The following is a 21,117-nucleotide window of genomic DNA, read 5'->3' as shown; positions in this document are numbered from 1 at the left end:
AATATAGTTAAAGGTAATATAAACATAAGTGTATGTATACTAGGTACATGCTGTTGTTTACAGAAATATTTCCCCATTCATTGTATTATTAAAGTTTGACAAAATAAAACAGAAAATAAAATAAAAGCTTGGCAAGAGAGCAAAATAGTTTGTAAACTAATTTACCCCCTATTCAGAGTAAATTGTAAAATGTAGTAAAACAGCAATTTAAAGCTCTTCAATCACCAATTTCACTTCATTAATGTTTGAATAAATATAACTAATGAAAATATTTTAATACCTTATTGTCCACTCATGACTCTGCAACAACTTCAGTGGCTTAGAAATTGATGTTTGTCTACACCATGACAAATATTGGGATTAAAATGTCCAATAATTCAAATAGAGAATCGTTTATACAGAGTTTTGAAAAATAACTGGAACTCACAAGAATTGAACAGGTTAATTAATGTATAGCATTTGGAACACATGGTAAATGCTCAATAAATGTTAACTCTTATTTTTACTAGTGATATTCCTATGAATTTCGTATAAGTTATTTCATTAACTTGAAAGAAAAGGTCGCACTAACCTAAAGTCAGCTAATGTAGCCTTAAATCTTCAATCAGTTTAGTTTGATAATAATTTATTGGGTTAAGGATACAGTTGAAGTAGCAAATATTATAGGTGGGAAGATAATTTGGAAAGTTATTTCCAAACCTACATTCAAAATGATGAAAGACTGAGCCATAGAACAGGAGTCTCATAAAGAAGAGAAGTGGAAAAGAAGCAATTTTGGAGGAGGAAAGACCAGTGAGGCGCTGAGTTGGGGTAAGGGAGCCGGGGAGGAAGATAAATCGTGAGGGCAGCTTCCTGCGTCTGCTATGAAGGCATGCTAGGAGGAGACAAGGTATTCGGGGAAAGACCAGGGGTTCAGATTTGAATATGTTCAAGATCAGTTTTTAACATGAGGAATTGCAAGGACAGTGGGGCCACCAAAATGAGGTGCCCAACAGACAATTAGACACTTAACTAGGGATTTCAGAGGATATTGCATTGCTAAGGATTGTTTTCATACAATTTAAACCAGTATATGCATGTTACATGCTCCAAGTTTTTCATTTAATAAATTATGGGTCATCTTTGCATTTTTCACCTTGTCCACATATTAGTTCAATGTCTCAATGGTAAGAATTTTATCACAGACATGCCATAAAGTGCTTCCTCATTACCATTGCACTATTTTTGTAACTATTGTTTGAATTCTATCATGGAAACATAGAAAGTCTATGCCAGAAAATATTTTGTATCTAATATTGAGAGAGTTCTTGAGAGAGTTCAGGTCCATCTTTTAAAAAAATAAGAAAATCAATTCCAGTCATGGGTAAGGAAGTTATCCAAAGTGGCTGAGATCAATGAAGTCTGATGGCTTAACCCAGGGTCTTCTTCTCACTATCTCACACTTCTAATATTTCATATAAATGTGTTATGTATTCAGTCAAACCGAATCATTTTCACTAGCAAGAAATGGTCTATACTTCACAACACTTACTAGCACTTTGTAGTTAATATAATATAGTGACTGTTAACAATAAATTATTCTTAAATATTTTAAAAAACCAATAAATATATAAATATTTTATCTAAATAAAGTGTGTAGCATTTAGATACAAAATATTATCTAGAAAAAAGAGAGAAGTGGGCAATAGAATTAATATTTGCTGATATAAAATACATTGACAACATCCTAAACAAAGGATAGCTTCCCAGTAAATACTGTATCAATCTTACAGGTTATTTAGGTAAACTGTTTACAAATCTATTAACTCTAAAGGGAAAATGAGCTTTCTGAAAAAATTACAAGTGTACAAATCTTTTTGTTCCTTTGCTATCATAGATGCCCTGCTACAAACATCAGTCAGTAAAATGTAAATTTTATATAATGCCTAGATGGTTGTGTACTTTTCATTATTGCACATCACTTTCTATGGCTGTAATTCCCAATGTAAATTAGAAACTCAAAAGTCATGATCACTTACTTGTGTCATTTACTCCACAAATGGAGTTACAACATTCTACTATGACTAAGTGGGGGCATCAAGATTGGAAAATCCTCCTGCAATGTATAAATTTTTCCTTTTAGTTATAACGACTTGGTGAATGAAAGGGTTTCACTCACAAAACATTAAATGTTACTTTATTTTGCCATATTTCACCTTATTCTGCTAGTTTGGGTTTTATAAATACATATACACTCCTGTCTTGGATCTTAAATTTTCTCAAAACTTTTAAATTTGTATTCTTTCATCTTTCTTTTACTTTATTAAACAATATTTCTAACATTATGAAATTTATTTGGTATAAATTACTTTTCCCTCATATTGACATATAAATGCCCCAGAGCCAAAAAAGTTTTTATTTGTTGAATAACATTTATTTTATTGTGTTATTGTCTCCTTATAGTCTGTTTCAACACCATAGAACAGAATATCTCTGAATGTTATCACTATTCTGAAATCTGGTAAATAAAATGATTAATGCATTTTACTGAATGTTTTACTTCTGTTTTGTTTTTGAGATGAAGTCTCACTCTGTCACCCAGGCTGGAGTGCAATGGTGTGATCTTGACACTGCAAGATCCACCTCCCAGGTTTAAGTGATTCTCTTGCCTCAGTCTCCCAAGTAGCTCGGACTACAGGTGCGCACCACCATGTCTAGTTAATTGTTTGTATTTTTGGTAGAGACAGAGTTTCACTATTTTGGCCAGGCTGGTCTCAAACTCCTGACGTTGTGATACACCTGCCTAAGCTTCCCAAAGTGCTGGGATTACAGGCGTGAGCCACTGCACCCAACCTGAATGTTTTACTTTTAATACGTATGTGTAATTACATTCAGTTACATTTCTGTTAAAGAAGATGAAATTCTTGTGTTGGAGATTCTAAAATGTTTTTTCACTGTGATCATAGTGCTTCTGTGTATGTGGAAGAACAAGACAGAGATGCAATACAGAGAGAGAGGATGTTTGTTTGCATGTGTGTTTAATGGCAAAGATTTTTAGCATTTCTAAAACATTGGGATATTAATTTAAATTCTGTAATAACTTTTTCCCAAACAATCTCAAAGGCATTTTTCCACAGGTCTCATAAATAGTTGAAGAGCAAAACGTGAACTCCATAAATTTATAAGAAACACAACTACCATAGATTTTAAATCAGGAAAATCATGAACTCACAGAGAATAGTAAAGTGAGACTAGGATTTTGTAACATTAAGAAATTTTAGGTCAAGCATGGTGGCTCATGCCTGTAATCCCAACACTTTGGGAGGCTAAGGTGGGCAGATCACCTGAGGTCAGGAGTTCAAGACAGGCCTGGAAAACATGGTGAAACCCCATCTCTACTAAAAATACAAAAATTAACACGGCATGGTAGGCGCCTGTAACCCTGGCAACTCGGGAGGCTGGGGTAGGAAAATTGCTTGAACCCAGGAGGCGGAAGTTGCAGTGAGCCTAGATTGTGCCACTGCACTCCAGCCAGAGTGAGACTCCGTCTCAAAAAAAATAAAAAGCAATTTTATAAAATAAAAAACGTCTGACACTATTAGGACAAATATTTGTTGATTACTAAACTACATTATTATAATTTTAAGAATATTATTCTACAGGAAGACATTTTTACAATATGGTATAATGAATGCATGCTGACTGATGTGTTGCTAATGAAAATATACATTTTATTTAAAATACCTAGACAAGGGATTCTCAATCCCAATGACTCGAGAATAAATCCACACTCCTCACTGAGGTTTGAAGATCCTATAGCAGGGGTCCCCAACCCCCAATACTGGTCATAGACTGTTAGTAACACAGCAGGAGGCGAGCAGCAGGTGAGTGAGCATAACTGCCTGAGCTCCACCTCCTGCCAGATCAGCAGGGGCACTAGATTCTAATAGAAGCACAAACTCTATTGTGAACTGCACATGTGAAAAATCTAGGTTGTGCACTCCTTTTGAGAATCTAATGCCTGATGATCTGTCACTGTCTCCCATCACCCCCAGATGGAACCATCTAGTTGCAGAAAAACAAGCCCAGGGCTCCCACTGATTCTACATTATGGTGAGTTGTAGAATTATTTCATTATATATTACAATGTAATAATAGTAGATATAAAGTACACAATAAATGTAATGCACTTGAATCATCTCAAAGCCATCTCCCCACCCCTGGTCTGTGGAAAAATTGTCTCCAATGAAACCAGTTCCTGGTGCCAAAAAGGTTGAGGACCACTGACCTCAGAAGCTTGATATCTCACAATATGTAAGTGAAAGAATATGAAAGTATTCATATGATAGGAAAATGGCAAATCTTTATAAATATGAGTTGATAAGCTAAATCTATTTTAAGTCAGGCCTGTGTTATGAAATATTATTGTACATACGAAAGAGTTACCCAATCTCTTTTATAAACCCATAAGGCCTGGAAAAACTAAAAGGTAAAAAAGAATGTGCAAAACCATATTTATGAAATTTGTTCATTTTTAAGGAAACTGAAATATGAGCAAAACCCAAAATAGCATTCCAGATGCTCATAGCTAAACTCTTTTATTTCAACTGTAGATTATCAATACAGCAAAATCTCCTGAACCCATTTGCAAAAAAAGCAACACTGATGTCAGCTCCCATATGCAGACATGCTGTGCTTTCCTTCAGGGCTTCCCCATGTAGAGAACACACCAGGCAGTCTTCACAGCCTGTCTCCATTTGTAAATAACCTCAGCGGAGTTTCAGTACAGTCTACGCAAGCCTGTCTACAAATGGACTCTCCCATCTCCCTTGTGAACTAAATAATGAAAAAAAGAAAAAAAAAAGATTTTTTATAAGACTACGGTAAACAGAATTTAAGCAATCATCATATATAATCAACCTGCAGAGGGTTCTAGCTATATAACTAGATTGATGATGGAATGTGAAAAGCTATGTCAATTATGTAGGCCAATTATAAATGCCTGCAAACATTGAGATATTTGTTCTGGTGGTTGTAAAGCTTACTTGGGAGTTTGATGAATTGATTTCTAATTTTAAACTGGGATTAAATATACTAGACTAGAATATGTAGTACATGTTGAATTCCATATTATGCTTCAACCTCTGGCTCCACATTTTGGCTATAAATACATCTTACATTCTATAATTTTTCGTTTGTAAGAAAACATGATACACATTTGCAAATCTTTGCTATTTATGTTTTTTTTAAAATTGTTATTTTTCACTTTATATCCTTTAAGATTGTTTATGTTTGAAAGTTTTCATTTTAAAAAGAATAAAACAGCTTTGACTATAAACACACTTGACCAGAAAGAAAGCATAAGAGAGCATGATTACTGAGGTCAGTCAGATAGGATTAGGAGTAGAAGCTGTTCGGAGACAGTTATTTGGATGTTGTAAATGGAGCTACTTACAAACACCTACCAGTGACTGTAAGAAACATGTTGGTCACAACAAGGCCAAATGAATTCCGAGCCACACATTCGTATCTTCCCTGGTCAGGGAACCCTGCATCGTAGATAGTCAGCGTGCCTTCACCATCCACGTGGAATTTACCACTCTCAGTTATCTGCACACCTTCCTAGGGAACAAAAAAGAGTTGTCACTGGATGGGTGTGGTCCCTTAAAAAGTCATTTATTTACTTTTTCCAATGTGGGTTCATTTGTTCAACAGACATCTATTGCATGTCTGCTGTGTGTCAAGTACTGGAGGAGATACATGAATCTAGTGGAGAGAAGGAAGAGAGGAAAAGAGGTTTCTAGGAAGTGTGGTTTTTCTCTCTCTAATTATTAAATATGACAACCAAAAGTTCAGTCACGTAATTATTTAACAGAATAATTATTTTAAAATTATCACTCCAATGAATAGATAAACACAATTGATTCATATATTCCTTACTGCTAAAGATAATTCTGACAACTACATTTGGTCGGGCACAGTGGCTCATATCTATAATCCCAGCATTTTGGAAGACTGAGACAGCAGGATCACTTGAGCTGAGGAGTTCAAGACCAACCTGAGTGACATAGCAAGACCCTATCCCTACAAAAAAAAAAACAGAACAAAAGTCAGCCAGGCATGGTAGCGTGTGCCTGTAGTTCTAGCTACTCAGGAGACTGAAGTGAGAAGGTCACTTGAGTCTAGAAGTGTGAATCTGTAGTGAACTATGATCATGCCACTGTACTGTAGCCTCGACAACCTAGCAAGATCCCATATCTAAAATAAAAAAAATTAAAAATTAACAAGGAGAAGTATGTTCACAAATCCATCATCCAAAACATCAAAATATTTTTATTAACATATTTCTAATATCCCTTCTATTTCTTCCTTGCATGTACTCATATGTTTTGTATAGCTACACTGATATGTGTATTATATATATATACACAATTAAAATACACTGTAAGAAGATAAAAATAACTAAATTTTATATGAACTATTATTAACGTGCATTTACTTTTAATTAATATAGATTTACATACTTTTCATTATTATGGACTTAATTTTAAAAAGTAAAGGAAATTGGCCTTACAAAATTGCAGTTAAAATGGTGTGCCTCTGCCCTGCCTCTAGCCCCAAAAGACTCACAAGAAAAAGAGGATGGGATATATTTTTTCAAAAGAACTCACACTCCAGCTATAGCCACTAGGCCACAGTGTAACCATGGACGTTTCAAGTGAAAATAATGTTTCACAGGTCTTCGGATTCTCACAGCTGACTTTACCCAGTGCTGGAAAACAAGTCCAGGCTATTGGTAGCTGTTAACTCAGAGTAGGGAGTGACAGGAAGTTGCAGGAACCTACCAGATGAGAGGGCAGATGAGAGAGACCAGACACAAGGCATGGATGAGGCAACCAGGTGCACAGGTCACAGGGCCCAGCGGGTCCTTCCTTCAGAACCACACCTTCCTTGTCTCAGGCTGGGCCACTACTAAATTTTCTTTCAAAGTTGCTCCCTTCTCCTCACCTATTGCCAGAACTCCAGACTAAATGTATAGCTCTGAAATACCTGCTTGGAGTCTCAGCAATCAGATAGCTTTCCAGTACATTCCTTATCTGCTTATGGTAAGGCGTTTCTATTGCTGGTAGCAAAGGTATGCTAACTCATACCTTTTCCAAACTCATGAGCTGAAGAAGACTGTTATGAAGAGTATATGTGATTGTGTGTGTAAAATGTCTGGCATAGAGTCGGAACTCAATCAGTTTGTGATTAAAAGCTACCTTTTACAAAGTAGACGCTGAGATATTCTGCTGATGTGATTATATAATGATGCATGTCGTAGAGTGTAGAATAAGGCTTCAGAGACTGCCCAAAATGTATATTTTTCACACTTTCAATTTTAGCATAAAATGTTTTAATATATAATATCAAATTAAAAGGGGTTTTAAAAAATATTCAGACTAGTGAGAGGACATGAACCAAAAGACTCATGATTGAGACCCCTAAACTTACTCTTCATAGAGACTGGCATGTGAGACTTGCTACGGCACAAAAGAAGGCATTGTTAATATATGGCAGCATTAAAAATAAGCCAAGTGGTTTTGGAAAACAGCTTTGTAACCTTTCACAGATTTTATATTTTGTCAAAATGTTTCAAAAACTGACATTCAGGCATGCAAATTTGTTGATTTTTAAGAACACTGAAATCTGAGACCGACCATTTTGTTTTGATGAAAAATTTAAAACATCAGAAGCAGTTATGTTGGAAGAACATGGCTTCCAAAAGATGTAAGATACATAAGTAAGGAGCTATTGTTTCTTTAAAGCCATTCAGGGTTTGAAACTTCAGTACTACTTTTTCTTGTTTCTTTAACATTAGGCTTTCCATTCCTTTCCTGTCTCAGCCAGTGACCTACTTTTAATTCACTTCTGAGTTATTAACTTAAAATGGTTTCTTATTAGCCACTAAACTCTTAATTTATATGTGTCATAACCAATTTTCCTTAGAGGAATTCAGTTATGCTTATGAAGTTTTCATCACCAGGCAAATGAGAAGGGATAAACCTTATGAAAACACTGACCCAAAATCAGATACAGTCACTTAAAAAAAAAAAAAGAAAGAAAGAAAATAAGAAACAGGAAATAAACCTGCTGCAATGTAAAAGTATTATTTGCTAGCAAAAGTTGCAACAGTAAAAACTCGATATGAGAATCATTACCTCCATTTCAGTGGGTCGATACATCTGTCAGTGTTTTTAATATTACTGTACTTTTAGTTGAGATCTTACCTTATTCCAAGTAATTACGGGCTGTGGTTCTCCTTGAGCATGACATGAAATGTTTATATTCTTTCCAACCTCGACACTTGTATCCTGAGGACGTTGAGTAAACACTGCAAGAGCTGTGGAAACAAACCAAAATAACATCATGTCAAATAATATCATTTTTGTTAATATGTGCCAGCTGAGTCAAAGGTATAAGTCTGAATGCCACATTGGTTAAGCACACTAGTTTTTAAAAAATCAATTACTTGGACATCTAGGGGAATAACAAGCATCACACCCATGTTGGCGCCAAGTAGAGGTGAGAGCAGGAATTAGGCAAAAGGAATGCACTGAAACTTTCACTACATTTGCATTTTTAACACGTATCTCTTCAGCTGAGCTGTGGGTACAAGATTTTCATTATTCTTTCTCAGTACTTTTTGTTAAGTGTGAAATAAAACTATATGGTAACATCAAAATGTATTTGTGGTTAAGATAAAAAGATCCAGCTCTTCAGTGAGCATCTCATTTCCTCAAAAAACACAATCTACCATAACACACCTAATATGAAATAGATAATTGAGATAGCTCTATAACTATTAAAAAATGAATTCCTAATCCTTAAAACTCCCCAAATAAGAAATCCCCAGGAAGGAATTAGAATTATTTTACCAGGGAATTTAGCCCAGTGTTTAAAAAATGTAACAGCAATTTTATAGACTCTCCTCTATAAAATAACAGAGGAGGGAATACTCCCCAATTCCTTTTGGGAGGCTCACCCTAACATCAAAACCAGACGATGACTATAAATAAAGAAAAAAAAAAACTACAGTCAAATACTTCTCATGAACATATACACAAAAATCATTAACAAAATATCGGCAAATAGAATTTATCAATATGAAAAGGTTTAGACATCATGAGCAAGTAAGGTTTATTCCCAGGATGCAATACTGGTTCAATATTTGAAAATAAATCAATATAATCCATCGTATTAATGGCTAAAGAAGAAAAATCACATAATAGTATCAATAAATAAAAAGTGTTTGCATATATTCAACACTCATTATGAGTTAAAGACCTCTCAGAAAGAAAATAAAAATAGAAGGGAACTTCTACAACTTGGAAAAGAACATGTACAAAAGCCCTAGAGTAAGGAAACACAGTGAATACTTTTCGCATAGAAAATAAGGCAGGGATATCTGTTCTCTCCAGTCTTATTCAACACAGTGCTGCAATTTCTAGCCTGTGCATCATGGCAAGAAAAGGACATAAAAAGCAAACAGAATGGAAAAGAAGAGATAAAACTGTCCCTATTTGCAGATGAAATTATTGTCTATGTAGAAAATCCTAAGACATATCAAAAATACTCCAAAGTGAGTTCAGCAAGGTCTCTGGATATAAGATAAATGTATTAATATATAGACAGTATTTATTTTATACACAATCAATGAACATATGGACATAGATCTTTTTAAAAAAATTGCTCAAAAGCATGAAATAATTAGGTACAAATTTAACAAAATATCTACAGTACTTATAAACTAAAAGTTAGAAAATACTGAAGTACAAAATCAAAGATTAAAAACATGAATAAGTATATATGCATGGATTGAAAGTCTAAAGACAGTAAAGATGTCATTTCTTTACAAGTATACAGGTTTAATGTAATTCTCATTAAAATTCCAGCAAGATTTTTTTCATAGATATAGATGAGATTATTCTAAAATTTATGCGGAAATGCAAAGGAACTAGTATAACTAAACGGTTTTGACAAAAAAGAATAAAGTGAGAGCAATTAATCTCTACCGGATTTTAAGACGGGTCATGTAGCTGTAGTAATCAAGACTGTGTGGTACTGAGGAAACGGGAGACACAGACAAAACAAAACAAGTCCAAAAATGCACAAGCCAAGTCCTGTGGTAGTAAAATATGCAGTCTTTTAGAAAAGCTACCAAACTGTCTTCCTCATTTTTTTTTTTTTTTTTTTTCTTTTGAGACAGGGTCTCACTCTGTCACCCAGGCTAGATCTTCGATTAAGGAAATAAGCGCTTTCATCATATCTTTCTTGTATGTATCTGTATTTCTGAAAAAAAATTATGGTAACATCAAACATTTTATTACTGACAAAGATAAAAAGGTTCAGTTCCTCTGTTGGAATCTTATTTTTCTTATGTATTTAAATCTCATGCTATATTCTAAGTTAACACATGCATTTCAGAATGCTGAGACCATGGCTGATTGATGCCTGACAATGCATAATGGACATCTCATGAGGACCAGGGTCAGCCTATGAGGCAGTGACGCTCCTGATCCAATCAAGACGTCTCCAGTGTCTCACTCTTCACATCATAGCCTCCTTTGTCTGATGTCCTTTATTGCCAGCTGCTTTCACCTCCTGTCACAACAGATGCTCATTACCACAAGCTGCGCCATCACTTGTAATATTTTGGAAATATCTAACACCACACTCTAAAGCAAAGCTCTTCTCACTATGCCGTTGCATCTCCTCATTTGGACTTTACCTAGACTTGGAATGCGATCTGCTTCTTTCCTTTGACCAATAATCTTCTAGTCTCATTCCCTTTCCTTTTCAGCCAAGCTCCTGTGAATAAATAGAAGCCTGAAAGATCCAATCCTTCAGGATGAATCCCAAGCAGCTAACTGGACTTAAATTTAAAATAGAGCCAAACAGCCATTTCCTGACCAGAGGTGACACACATACTCTGAGATCCCTGAAAACATACATCTTTTTAACTTCAAGACCGTCAGAGCTTACCTGAACCAACCAATCAGAACTCAGCAAGTTTGAATCATTCATTTGCACAAATGAACCTGATTGGGAACGTGGGCGGAAACTTTTGCTACGAAACTTGAACTCTCTCTTTGTTCTCTGGAACGCACCTTTGTTTTACACTAGGGGTTGTGTCTCTCCAGTTTGCAAACTGTTCACTGGAATAAAATCTCTCCTTCAAATTGCTTTTCAAAGAACTTTTATTCAGGATCCCAAGTTTTATCACCTTTACCACTTTTCTTCCAAAATACTAAACTCCTTTACCCCATTGTTCTTTCATGTATCTACCCTCCACCATTTTCTTGCATTTCTTCTCATTTTCTCTCCAAAATATCTGTAAAAACAGAGTGATCCTATGTCCTGGTTTGTCAGGAACAAACTGCCCTTGTCAATTCAGATCCTATTTTACATCAACAGCAATGAATTTCAAGCATTTACTTCTCTTTCAAGTCACCTACTTCATTTCTTGGAATACCGTTCTCCTACACAATATTGACTTCTCCACAAAGAAAACAGAATCCATCAGACTATAAATTCCTCAACTCCTATACTCCTCTTCCACAGAGGTGTCATTCAATCCATACACCCATTCTTACCTCCCCTCCTATCCTCATCTAAACTGAAAAAATAACTCTTCTCTTAAAGGTCACTTGCAAATCTCACCCCATCTTGCCACCTGAGTGATCGTAAATTATCTAATGCTCATGCTCTTCCATCTTTTCAGCCTCTCCTTCCTTTAGAAAATACCTAGGAAAAACAGGCCCTTCCCCTTGTTCCTGCATGACCCAGCCCCATCTCCACTGCTGTCTCTACTGTTTCCCTCTTCATTTGTTTCCAAGAAACAAATACGTTTCTCTGCTTATGGCCCTTCTATCCCCTTTATGCCACAGCCACTTTCATTAAGGCTTCGATTTCCTTGACTGCATGAAACTGCCCTTGTTCAGACCCTTAAAAAAAATTCCAGTCTTTACTGAATGCAACTTTTTGTGACTTTTGACACATTTGATTCTCTCCTTCTGGGAATAACTTTTTCTTAGCTGTTAAGACTCTTGCCTCCTCAGGGATTTTGTGTAACCCAGAGGCTAGGAATTCCTCTGTAATATCACTCATAGCTTTTTCTTCTCTCTACATTCCAAGGGGTTCCAATTCTTGGTCTTCTCACCTTTTCACTCAAAGCACGACCTCAGTTCTAAATTAGTTCATTAATAACCATGGAGTTTATATCTTAGGTCCACGGTCAGAAACCAATCGTCTCATGGACATCTACATTAATTCTCAGCAAGGATACCAAATTTAACTTTTTCCGAAGCTGTATTGACTATGTTTTCCCATTTGTTAATTGAATTCTTTTTATTAAATTAGGGAATTCTTTATATGTTACAGATATCAAAACACAAAACACACTTGTCAGTTATATATATTGCAAATGTCTGCTATTTCTGACTGATGAATAGAATATTCAAATTTTAATGTAGATAGGATTATCATCTTTTCTGATAGGCTAGTAGTTTCCTGTAATTTGTTTTGCAAATCTTTCTATACTACTATCATCATAATTTTACTTCTTGTTCAAAAAGAGTTAAATGTCTTAAATATTAAAACATTTTTATCTGGAATTGATTTTGATGTGTAGGGTGATATAAAGATGTAATTTCACCTTCTCCCTGTGGAAAATGAGTTTCCCAGAACTATTATTGAGAAGCCATAGTTGCTGCTCATGCTTACACATACCGCTTTTTTGTTTGTTTGTTTGTTTGTTTGTTTGTTTGTTTTGTCTCTTTGGTAAGTTGTTAATCCTTGGGCCAATCATACAATATGTTATTCCTGAGTGGTATACAGTAATACCATCTTGGCATTTGCATGATCTAGGTTATTTTTGGATTTTTGTTATTCCATATGCCTTCCAGAATTATCCTTTCAGTTTCCATCAATAACTCTTTTAGGGTTTTGATTGGAATTGCATTGATCTATAAATCAAAGGTGGAAGAATTAGCATCTTTACAATAGTAAATCTGTCTTCTTCAATTTCTTTCAATGACATTTTATTTTTCTTCTATACAATTCTTGCACATCTTTTGTTAGATTTATTTTAACTTATACTTTCTTGTCATTTTAAGGAGTTTTGTTTTAAAATAAAATTAGGCATTTTGTTGCTCATATGTAGAATGAAAAAATAGTTTTTACTTGTTAATGTCATATCCAATGATCTTCCTGAACTCTTAGGTCTGATAGTTTATTTGTAGATGTTTTTGGATTGCGTATGAGGAAAATCCTATTATATACAAATAAAATTGTATTTCTTGTAAAGTCATAACATTTGTTTTCTATGTCTTGCCTTTTTGTAAAGACTAGATCTTCCATTACAACACTGAGTACATGCAATCTTCTTCTTAATTTTCAAAGGAATATTTCGGCCAGGCGCGGTGGCTCATGCCTGTAATACCAGCACTTTGAGAGGCCAAGGCGAGTGGGGATCACTTGAGCCCAGGAGTTTGAGACCAGCCTGGCCAACATGGTAAAAACCTGTCTCTACCAAAATACAAAAATTAGCTGGATGTGGCGGAGCGTCCCTGTAGTCCCAGCTACTGGGGAAGCTGAGCCAGGAGAAAGCGTTTGAAGTCAAGAGGCTGAGATTGCGGCGAGCGGAGGTCGCACCACAGCACTCCAGCCTGGGTGACAGAGTAAGACTCTATCTCTAATAATAATAATAATAATAATAGAAATATTTCTAACATTTCACCTTTAAAAATGTAATTTTCTATAGTTGTATTTCTACAAAAAAGGGGTTTTTTTTTGTAGAAAACATTTTATTTCTATATTGCTAAGATCTTCTCTTAATAATTAGTTAATAAATTTGATCGAATGTTTTCCTTGCATCTATTAAAATGATTTGTCCTCTATTAATCTAGCAATATCAGTGGAGTCAGTGGGGCAATATTTTTTACAGAGATTAATTTTTTTGGTCCATAGTTTCTTTTATTAATTTGAAGTGTATTTCCTCTTATATTACCTGCAAAACTTTAAGACTGGGTTGACTTTTAGGACATTTACAGAATTCATCTGTAAATTTGCTGCCACTACTCCTTTCTTAACTTTTATTTAAACAATTAATTTGTTGGTTTTCTAATTCATCATTTTCACTTTTCTGATTTGAAACTTATAATCATATTTTTATGCTTTACTATTTACCCTTAGTATCTGTGGCATTCACACTTACAAGCCTGAAATTAATAGATTAACCAACCTATTAGCCAACACTTCATCTCAGATATGTAAGAATATTATAAAACTTTAATTCCAATAACCATTTTTCCAACATATATTCCATTGTAAGTCAGTATTTAATTGTATAATTTTATTCAATGTCATACCTTAATGATTACAATTATTATTGAATGTAGAAAATATTTTAATATTATCTATATGTTCATCAGGTTCTTTATTCACTATTGAATTTCTTTTTTTGCATCTCAGCTCTTTTAAGATTTTGTCTTTCTTCAAGAAGATAATCTTTAGCCCTCATTCTTGAATGCTTTGATGGGTATACAACACTATATTCTCAGTTTTATTTTCTGAAACTATCTTTACTTAGCTCCTATCCATGAAGGAGTTGATGCTTATATAATATTAGATCTACAGTTATTTTTGTCAAAACACCTTGAAGAATTGATTCCAGCATCTTTTGGCTTCTGTTGCTACTGACATAAAGCCTGTTGTTAGTTTAACTGCTGTAAGTGATTTGCCTTTTTTCTCTGTCACTTCACTCAGCTCTCTGCTCAAATGTCATGTCCTTCTAGAGGTATCCCCTGACCTCTCTTTTTAAATGACATGTCCTGGTACATTTTTCTGGCCCTATGTCTTGTTTCTTCTTCATCACACTCTCTGGAATACAGGATACTTATTTCCTTTCTTTCCCTTCAGATGAGAAGCATCTTTTCCAAGAGAACAAGGATTCTTCTGCTGTATTTACTGCTAAGTCACCAGTGACTAAAATAGTGATACCACATGGTTTGTACTCAATATACATTAAATGTATTTTGTACCATGTACCAAATGGTTCCAGAATGTTTGCTAATAATCTTTTTGGAACTACTAGGAAATAAGAAGGTTAAAAATACTAGAATTAAGACACTATGAATTCTAGTATGCTTTACTGCAGATTAATGGCATTGATATTATTCCCCCCAAATTGTGATAATCATGAGCATTTATTAGATAAGGAAAGTGAGTCACAGAATTATGACAGAACATAACACAGATCAGTTTGCCATAGACACAATATATCATGATTTTAGCATTTTATAGATTGCCTCTTTACAGAGATGAGGTAGCAAAAACAGGGTACAAAGGAGCTCTTTATAAAGGATTTCTAATGATTGAACATCTATACTCAAGAAATATCAATTAATAGATCATGTCACCCAGATAAAGAACTCTGTCCTTTCCGCATTTTATCAAGTACATGGATAAAACATCAAAAAAAAGTCTTCATTGGCCGGGCACAGTGGCTCACGCCTGTAATTCCAGCACTTTGGGAGGCCGAGGTTGGGCAGATCACGAGTCATGAGATCGAGATTCAATCCTGGTAACATGTTTGAAACCGCGTCTCGTATAAAAATAACAAAAAAAAAAAAAAAAAAAAAAAAAAAAAAAAAGCCAGGAGTGGATGGCACGTGCCTGTATCCCAGCTACTCAGGAGGCTGAGGCAGGAGAATCACTTGAACCCTCAGCAGGCTGAGGTTGCAATGAGCCGCGATTGCAGCCACTTGCACTTCAGCCGTGGGTGACAGAGCGAGTTCAGTCTCAAAAAAAAAAAAAAAAAAAAAAAGAAAATCCCTCTCACCCAGTGTTTCCCCCTTGTTTGCTGTTTCCCTATTGCTTTGCCTTCCTGTTTTTTTTAGATGCAACTAATTTTGGAAGAGAAAATAAATTATACCTGGACTCCAGTCAAGAAATGAAAGGTATCATGTTGCAGCCTGGTAGAATGGCTGAAATAAACACAGTTAAAATTTTAAAATGTATAAATTTGGGGAATTTTTTTAATTAAATAAAATTTTCTTACAAATAGAAGATGTAGACTAATGAGAACAAATAATTAGTGTGGAGGCAAGGTGGCGGCAACCAAGAAGAAACAGTATGGAGGCGTGGGCAGTGTTCAGACAAAGAACCCAAAAGAAATGAAAACAGCAGAGTGAGCAGCCAGCTGAAGCTGGGAGCCACTGCAGAGGAGGTGAGGAAGAAGGTGGAGACTGGATCCCAAGGTCCCTGTTTGCAAGGGGGAGTGAAAAAACCAAGGAATGGATTTCACTTTCTCCCAGAGGAATAAATAAATTTCAGAACAAGATATTTTATGCAGGACTTGAGAATGTTGATGCCTCATTCTAAAGCAGATACTAAAGTGGATCGTAAGTATAAATAATTTGTGATTAGCGAGCTCTGTGAAATGAAAAACTGTAATAAATGCATCTACTTTGAAGCTAAGAAAAAACAAGATCTCTTTATTGTAGCTTTCAGATTCATCTCATGGACCATCTGCTAAATTCCTTGTTCAAAATATTCATACCCTAGCTGAACTAAAGATGACTGGAAACTGTTTGAAAGGTTCTCGGTCCCTTTTGCCTTGACCCAGCTTTTGATGAATTACTACATTATGGTTTGTTAAAAGAACTCTTAATTCAGATCTTTAGTACACTGTGCTATCATCCCAAAAGCCAACCATTCATAGGCCATGTGTTCACTTCCATCATTTTGGATAATAGGACATGGTTTCAGAAGTTTCATATCATAGAAGATGTTGCTCTTGTAGAAATAGGACCTTGTTTTGTCTTAAATCTTATAAACATTATTCAGGGAAGTTTTGGAGGACCAACTTTATATGAAAATTCTCACTACCAGGCACCAAAAATGCGTTGCTATGTCATAATATCCGTCACACCTGCAAAATACAGAGAGAATCAGCAAGTGAAAGGTGCAGAAACTGAGACAGACAGTGTCAAAGATCGTTCTTCCTCCTGATCCCACTGTTCAGGCCACAGTGGAATAAAATTGAAAATCAACTCCGAAAGGAACCCTCAAAACCATGCAAATACGTGGAAATTAAACAGTCTGCTCCTGAATGATCACTGGGTCAACAGTGAAATCAAGATGGAAATTTCAGAACTGTTTGAGCTGAACAATACTACACAACACATCAAAACCTCTGGGATAAAGCAAATACGGTGCTAAGAGGGAAGTTCATAGCCTTAAATGCCTACATCAAAGAGTCTCAAAGGGCACAAACAGACAATGGAAGGTCACACCTCAAGGAACTAGAGAAAGAAGAAAAAACCAAACCCAAACCCAGCAGAAGAAAAGAAATAACAAAGATCAGAGCAGAACTACATGAAATTGAAGCAAACAAGCAAAATACAAAAGACAAATAATAAAAAAAAAAAGCTGATTCTTCGAAAATATAAATAAAATTCATAGGTCATTAGCAAGATTAACCAAGAAAAGAAGAGAAAAGAACCAAATAAGCTCAATTATAAACGAAATCGGAGATATTACAACCAATACCACAGAAATACAAAAGATCATTCAAGACTGCTATGCAAACCTTCATGGGCACAAACTAGAAAACCTAGAGGAGATGGATATTTTCCTGAAAATATACAATCCTCCTAGATTAAACCAGGAAGAAATAGAAACTCTGAACAGACCAACAGTAAGTAGTGAGATTAAAACAGTAATAAAACATTTGTCAAAAAATGTCTAGAATTCACAGCTGAATTCTATCAGACACTCAAAGAAGAATTCGTATCGATCTTACTGACACTATTCCACAAGATAGAGAAGGGGGAATTTTCCCTAAATCATGCTATGAAGCCAGTATCATCCTAACACCAAAAACCAGGAAAGGACATAATAGAAAAAGAAAACTACAGCCTAGCACGGTGGCTCACTCCTGTAATCCCAGCACTTTGGGAGGCCAAAGCAGGTGGATCACAACGTCAGGAGATTGAGACCATCCTGGCTAACACAGTGAAACCCCGTCTTCACTAAAAATACAAAAAAAAAATAGCTGTGCGTGGTGGCGGGCGCCTGTAGTCCCAGCTATTCGGGAGGCTGAGGCAGGAGAATGGCATCAACCCTGGAGGCAGAGCTGGCAGTGAGTCAAGATTGAGCCACTGCACTCCAGCCTGGGCAACAGAGCGGGACTCCGTCTCAAAACAAAAATAAAAAAGGAAGAAGAAAACTACAGACCAAGATCTCTGATGAATATAGATGCAGAAATCCTTGACAAAATACTAGCTAACCAAATTAAACAACATATCAAAATGTTAATCCACCATGATCAAGTGGGTTTTATAATAGGGATGCACAGATGGTTTAACATATGCAAATCAGTAAGTGTGATACACCACATAAACAGAATTAAAAACAAAAATAACATAATCATATCAATAAATGCAGAAAAAGCATCTGACAAAATCCAGCATTGCTTTATGACTAAAACCCTCACCAAAATTTGCATAGAAGGGAAATATCCTAAGGTAATAAAAATCATATATGATAAACCTACAACCAACATAATACTGAATGGGGAAAAGTTGACAGCACTACCCCTGAGAACTGGAAAAATACAAGGATGCCCACTCTTACTACTTCTATTCAACTTAGTACTGGAAGTCCTAGACAGCAATGAACAAGAGAAAGAAATATAAAGTCCATCCAAATTAGTAAAGAGGAAGTTAAACTCACTGTTTGCTGATAATATGCTTGTATACCTAGAAAACCCTAAAGGCTCCTCCAAAAAGTTCCTAGAACTGAAAATGTGCTCAGCAAAGTTTCAGGATAGAAAATTCATGTGCACAAATCAGTAGCACTGGTATACACAGGAGCAACCAAACTGAGAATCAAATCAGGAACTCAACTCCTTTGACAATAACTGCAAAAAATAAAATAAACTACTTAGAAGTACACCTAATCAAGGAGGTGAAAGAGCTCTACAACAAAAAGTTCAAAACACTACTGAAAGAAATCATAGATGACACAAAAGAATGGAAATAGATCCTGTGCTCATGAATAGCGATAATCAATATTATGAAAATGACCATACTGCCAAAAGCAATCTAAAAATTCAACGCAATTGCCATCAAAATACCACCATCATTCTTCATGGAACTAAAAAAAGCAATTCTAAAATTCAAATGGAAGCAAAAAAGAGCCTGCATAGCCAAAGCAAGACTAAGCAAAAAGAACAAATCTAGAAGCATCTCACTACCTGACTTCAAACTGTACTATAAGGTCATGGTCACCAATACAGCAAGGAGCTGTTATAAAAATAGGCACATAAACCAATGGAACAGAACAGAGAACCCAGAAATAAAGCCAAATGCCTATGGCCCACTGATCTTCATTAAGGCAAACAAAAACATAAAGTGGGGAAAGGATACCCTATTCAACAAATGGTGCTGGAATAATTGGCAAGCCATGTGGAGAAGAATGAAACTGGATCCTCATCTTTCACCTTATACAAAAATCAACTCAAGGTTGATCAAGGACTTAAATTTAAGACCTGAAACCATAAAAACTGTAGAAGATAACATCAGAAAAAACCGTTCTAGACATTGGCTTAGGCAAAGACTTTGTGACCAAGAACCCAAAAGCAAATGCAGCAAAAACATAAATAAATGAGACTTAATTAAACTAACAAGCTTCTGCACAGTAAAAGAAATAATCAGCAGAGTAAACAGACAACCCACACAATAGAAGAAAATCTTTGCAATCTATGCATCTGATGATGACTAATATCCAGAATCTACAAGGAACTCAAACAAATCAGCAAGAAAAAAACAAACAATCCCCCCAAAAAGTAGGCTAAGGACATGAATAGACAAATCTCAAAAAAAGATATACAAAGGACCAAGAAACATATGAAAAAATGCTCAACATCACAAATGATCAGGGAGATGCAAATCAAAGCAAAAATGTGATACCACCTTACTCCTGCAAGAATGGCCATAATCAAAAAATAAAAAAATAAAAAAAATTGATGTTGGTGTAGATGTAGTGGAAAGGGAACACTTTTACACTGCTGGTGGGAATGTAAACTACTATAACCACTGTGGAAAACAGTGTAGAGATTCCCCGAAGAATTAACAGTACAGGCTGGGTGCAGTGGCTCACGCCTGTAATCCCAACACTTTGGGAGGCCGAGGTAGGTGGATCACTTGAGACCAAGAGTTTGGGACCTGCCTGGTCAACATGGCAAAAAACCATCTCTACTAAAAATACAAATGTTAGCCAGGCATGTTAGCATGCACCTGTAATCTCAGCTACTCGGGAGACTGAGGGAAGAGAATCGCTTGAACCCTGGAGGCAGAGGTTGCAGTAAACCAAGATCGCACTAGTGCACTCCAGCCCGGGTGACAAAGTCAGACTCCGTCTCAGAAAAAAAAAAAAAGAAAAGAAAAGAAAAGTAGAATTACCATTTGATCCAACAATTCCCCTACTGGGTATTTACCCAGAGGAAAAGAAGAAGTCATTATACCAAAAGAAACTTGCACATGCAGGTTTATAACAGCACAATTTTCAATTGCAAAACTATGAAACTAGTCCAAATGTCCATCAATCAACAAATGGATGAATAAATGTATATATACACACACACATGCCATGGAATACTACTCAGCCATAAAAGGGAATGAAATAATGGCATTTGCAGCAACCTGGATGGAATTGAAGACTATTATTCTAAGTGAAGTAACTCAGGAATGGAAAACCAAATATTTTATGCTCTCACTCATAAGTGGGAGCTAAGCTATAAGAATGAAAAGAGATAATAATGATACAATGGACTTTGAGGACTCGGGGAAAGGATGGGAGGGTGGTGAGAGATAAAAGACTACACATTGGATACAGTGTACACTGCTTGGGTGATGGGTGCACCAAAATCTCAGAAATCACCACTAAATAACTTATTCATGTAACCAAACACCACCTATTCCCCTCCAAAAAATTCCATTGAAAAATAATAATAATAATAATTCATGTGGCAATGACCTCTGGGGATGTTACCAGTGAAACATCATGAATGAGTCCACACCATCCATGAAA

At 35.6% G+C, this 21,117-nt stretch overlaps 1 protein-coding gene and 1 pseudogene across 12 annotated transcripts in view; one reads left to right on the top strand and one right to left on the bottom strand.

The window, feature by feature from the left end:
* Nucleotides 1–21,117, bottom strand: part of PXDNL (peroxidasin like) — a 381,495-nt gene that overhangs the window by 114,363 nt on the left and 246,015 nt on the right. For all 12 annotated transcript variants that reach the window (XR_001885752.1, XM_017872753.1, XM_017872754.1 and 9 more), the window contains 2 exons: nucleotides 8,250–8,362; nucleotides 5,445–5,601 (listed from right to left, as the gene is read on the bottom strand). Coding sequence is in view for 11 of the 12 variants with exons in the window: in XM_017872753.1 (XP_017728242.1) it covers nucleotides 5,445–5,601; nucleotides 8,250–8,362 (270 nt within the window). In the remaining variant the exon portion in view is untranslated. The remainder of the gene's footprint in view (nucleotides 1–5,444; nucleotides 5,602–8,249; nucleotides 8,363–21,117) is intronic.
* Nucleotides 15,064–17,062, top strand: LOC108530083 (ribosome biogenesis protein BRX1 homolog pseudogene; annotated as a pseudogene).

The sequence above is a fragment of the Rhinopithecus bieti genome, unplaced genomic scaffold, assembly GCF_001698545.2.
Source record: "Rhinopithecus bieti isolate Rb0 unplaced genomic scaffold, ASM169854v2 scaffold_6979, whole genome shotgun sequence".
In the NCBI taxonomy this organism is placed as follows: Eukaryota; Metazoa; Chordata; class Mammalia; order Primates; family Cercopithecidae; genus Rhinopithecus; species Rhinopithecus bieti.
Note: the sequence above shows the minus strand (reverse complement) of the source record. Positions and strands in the feature narration are given on the sequence as shown.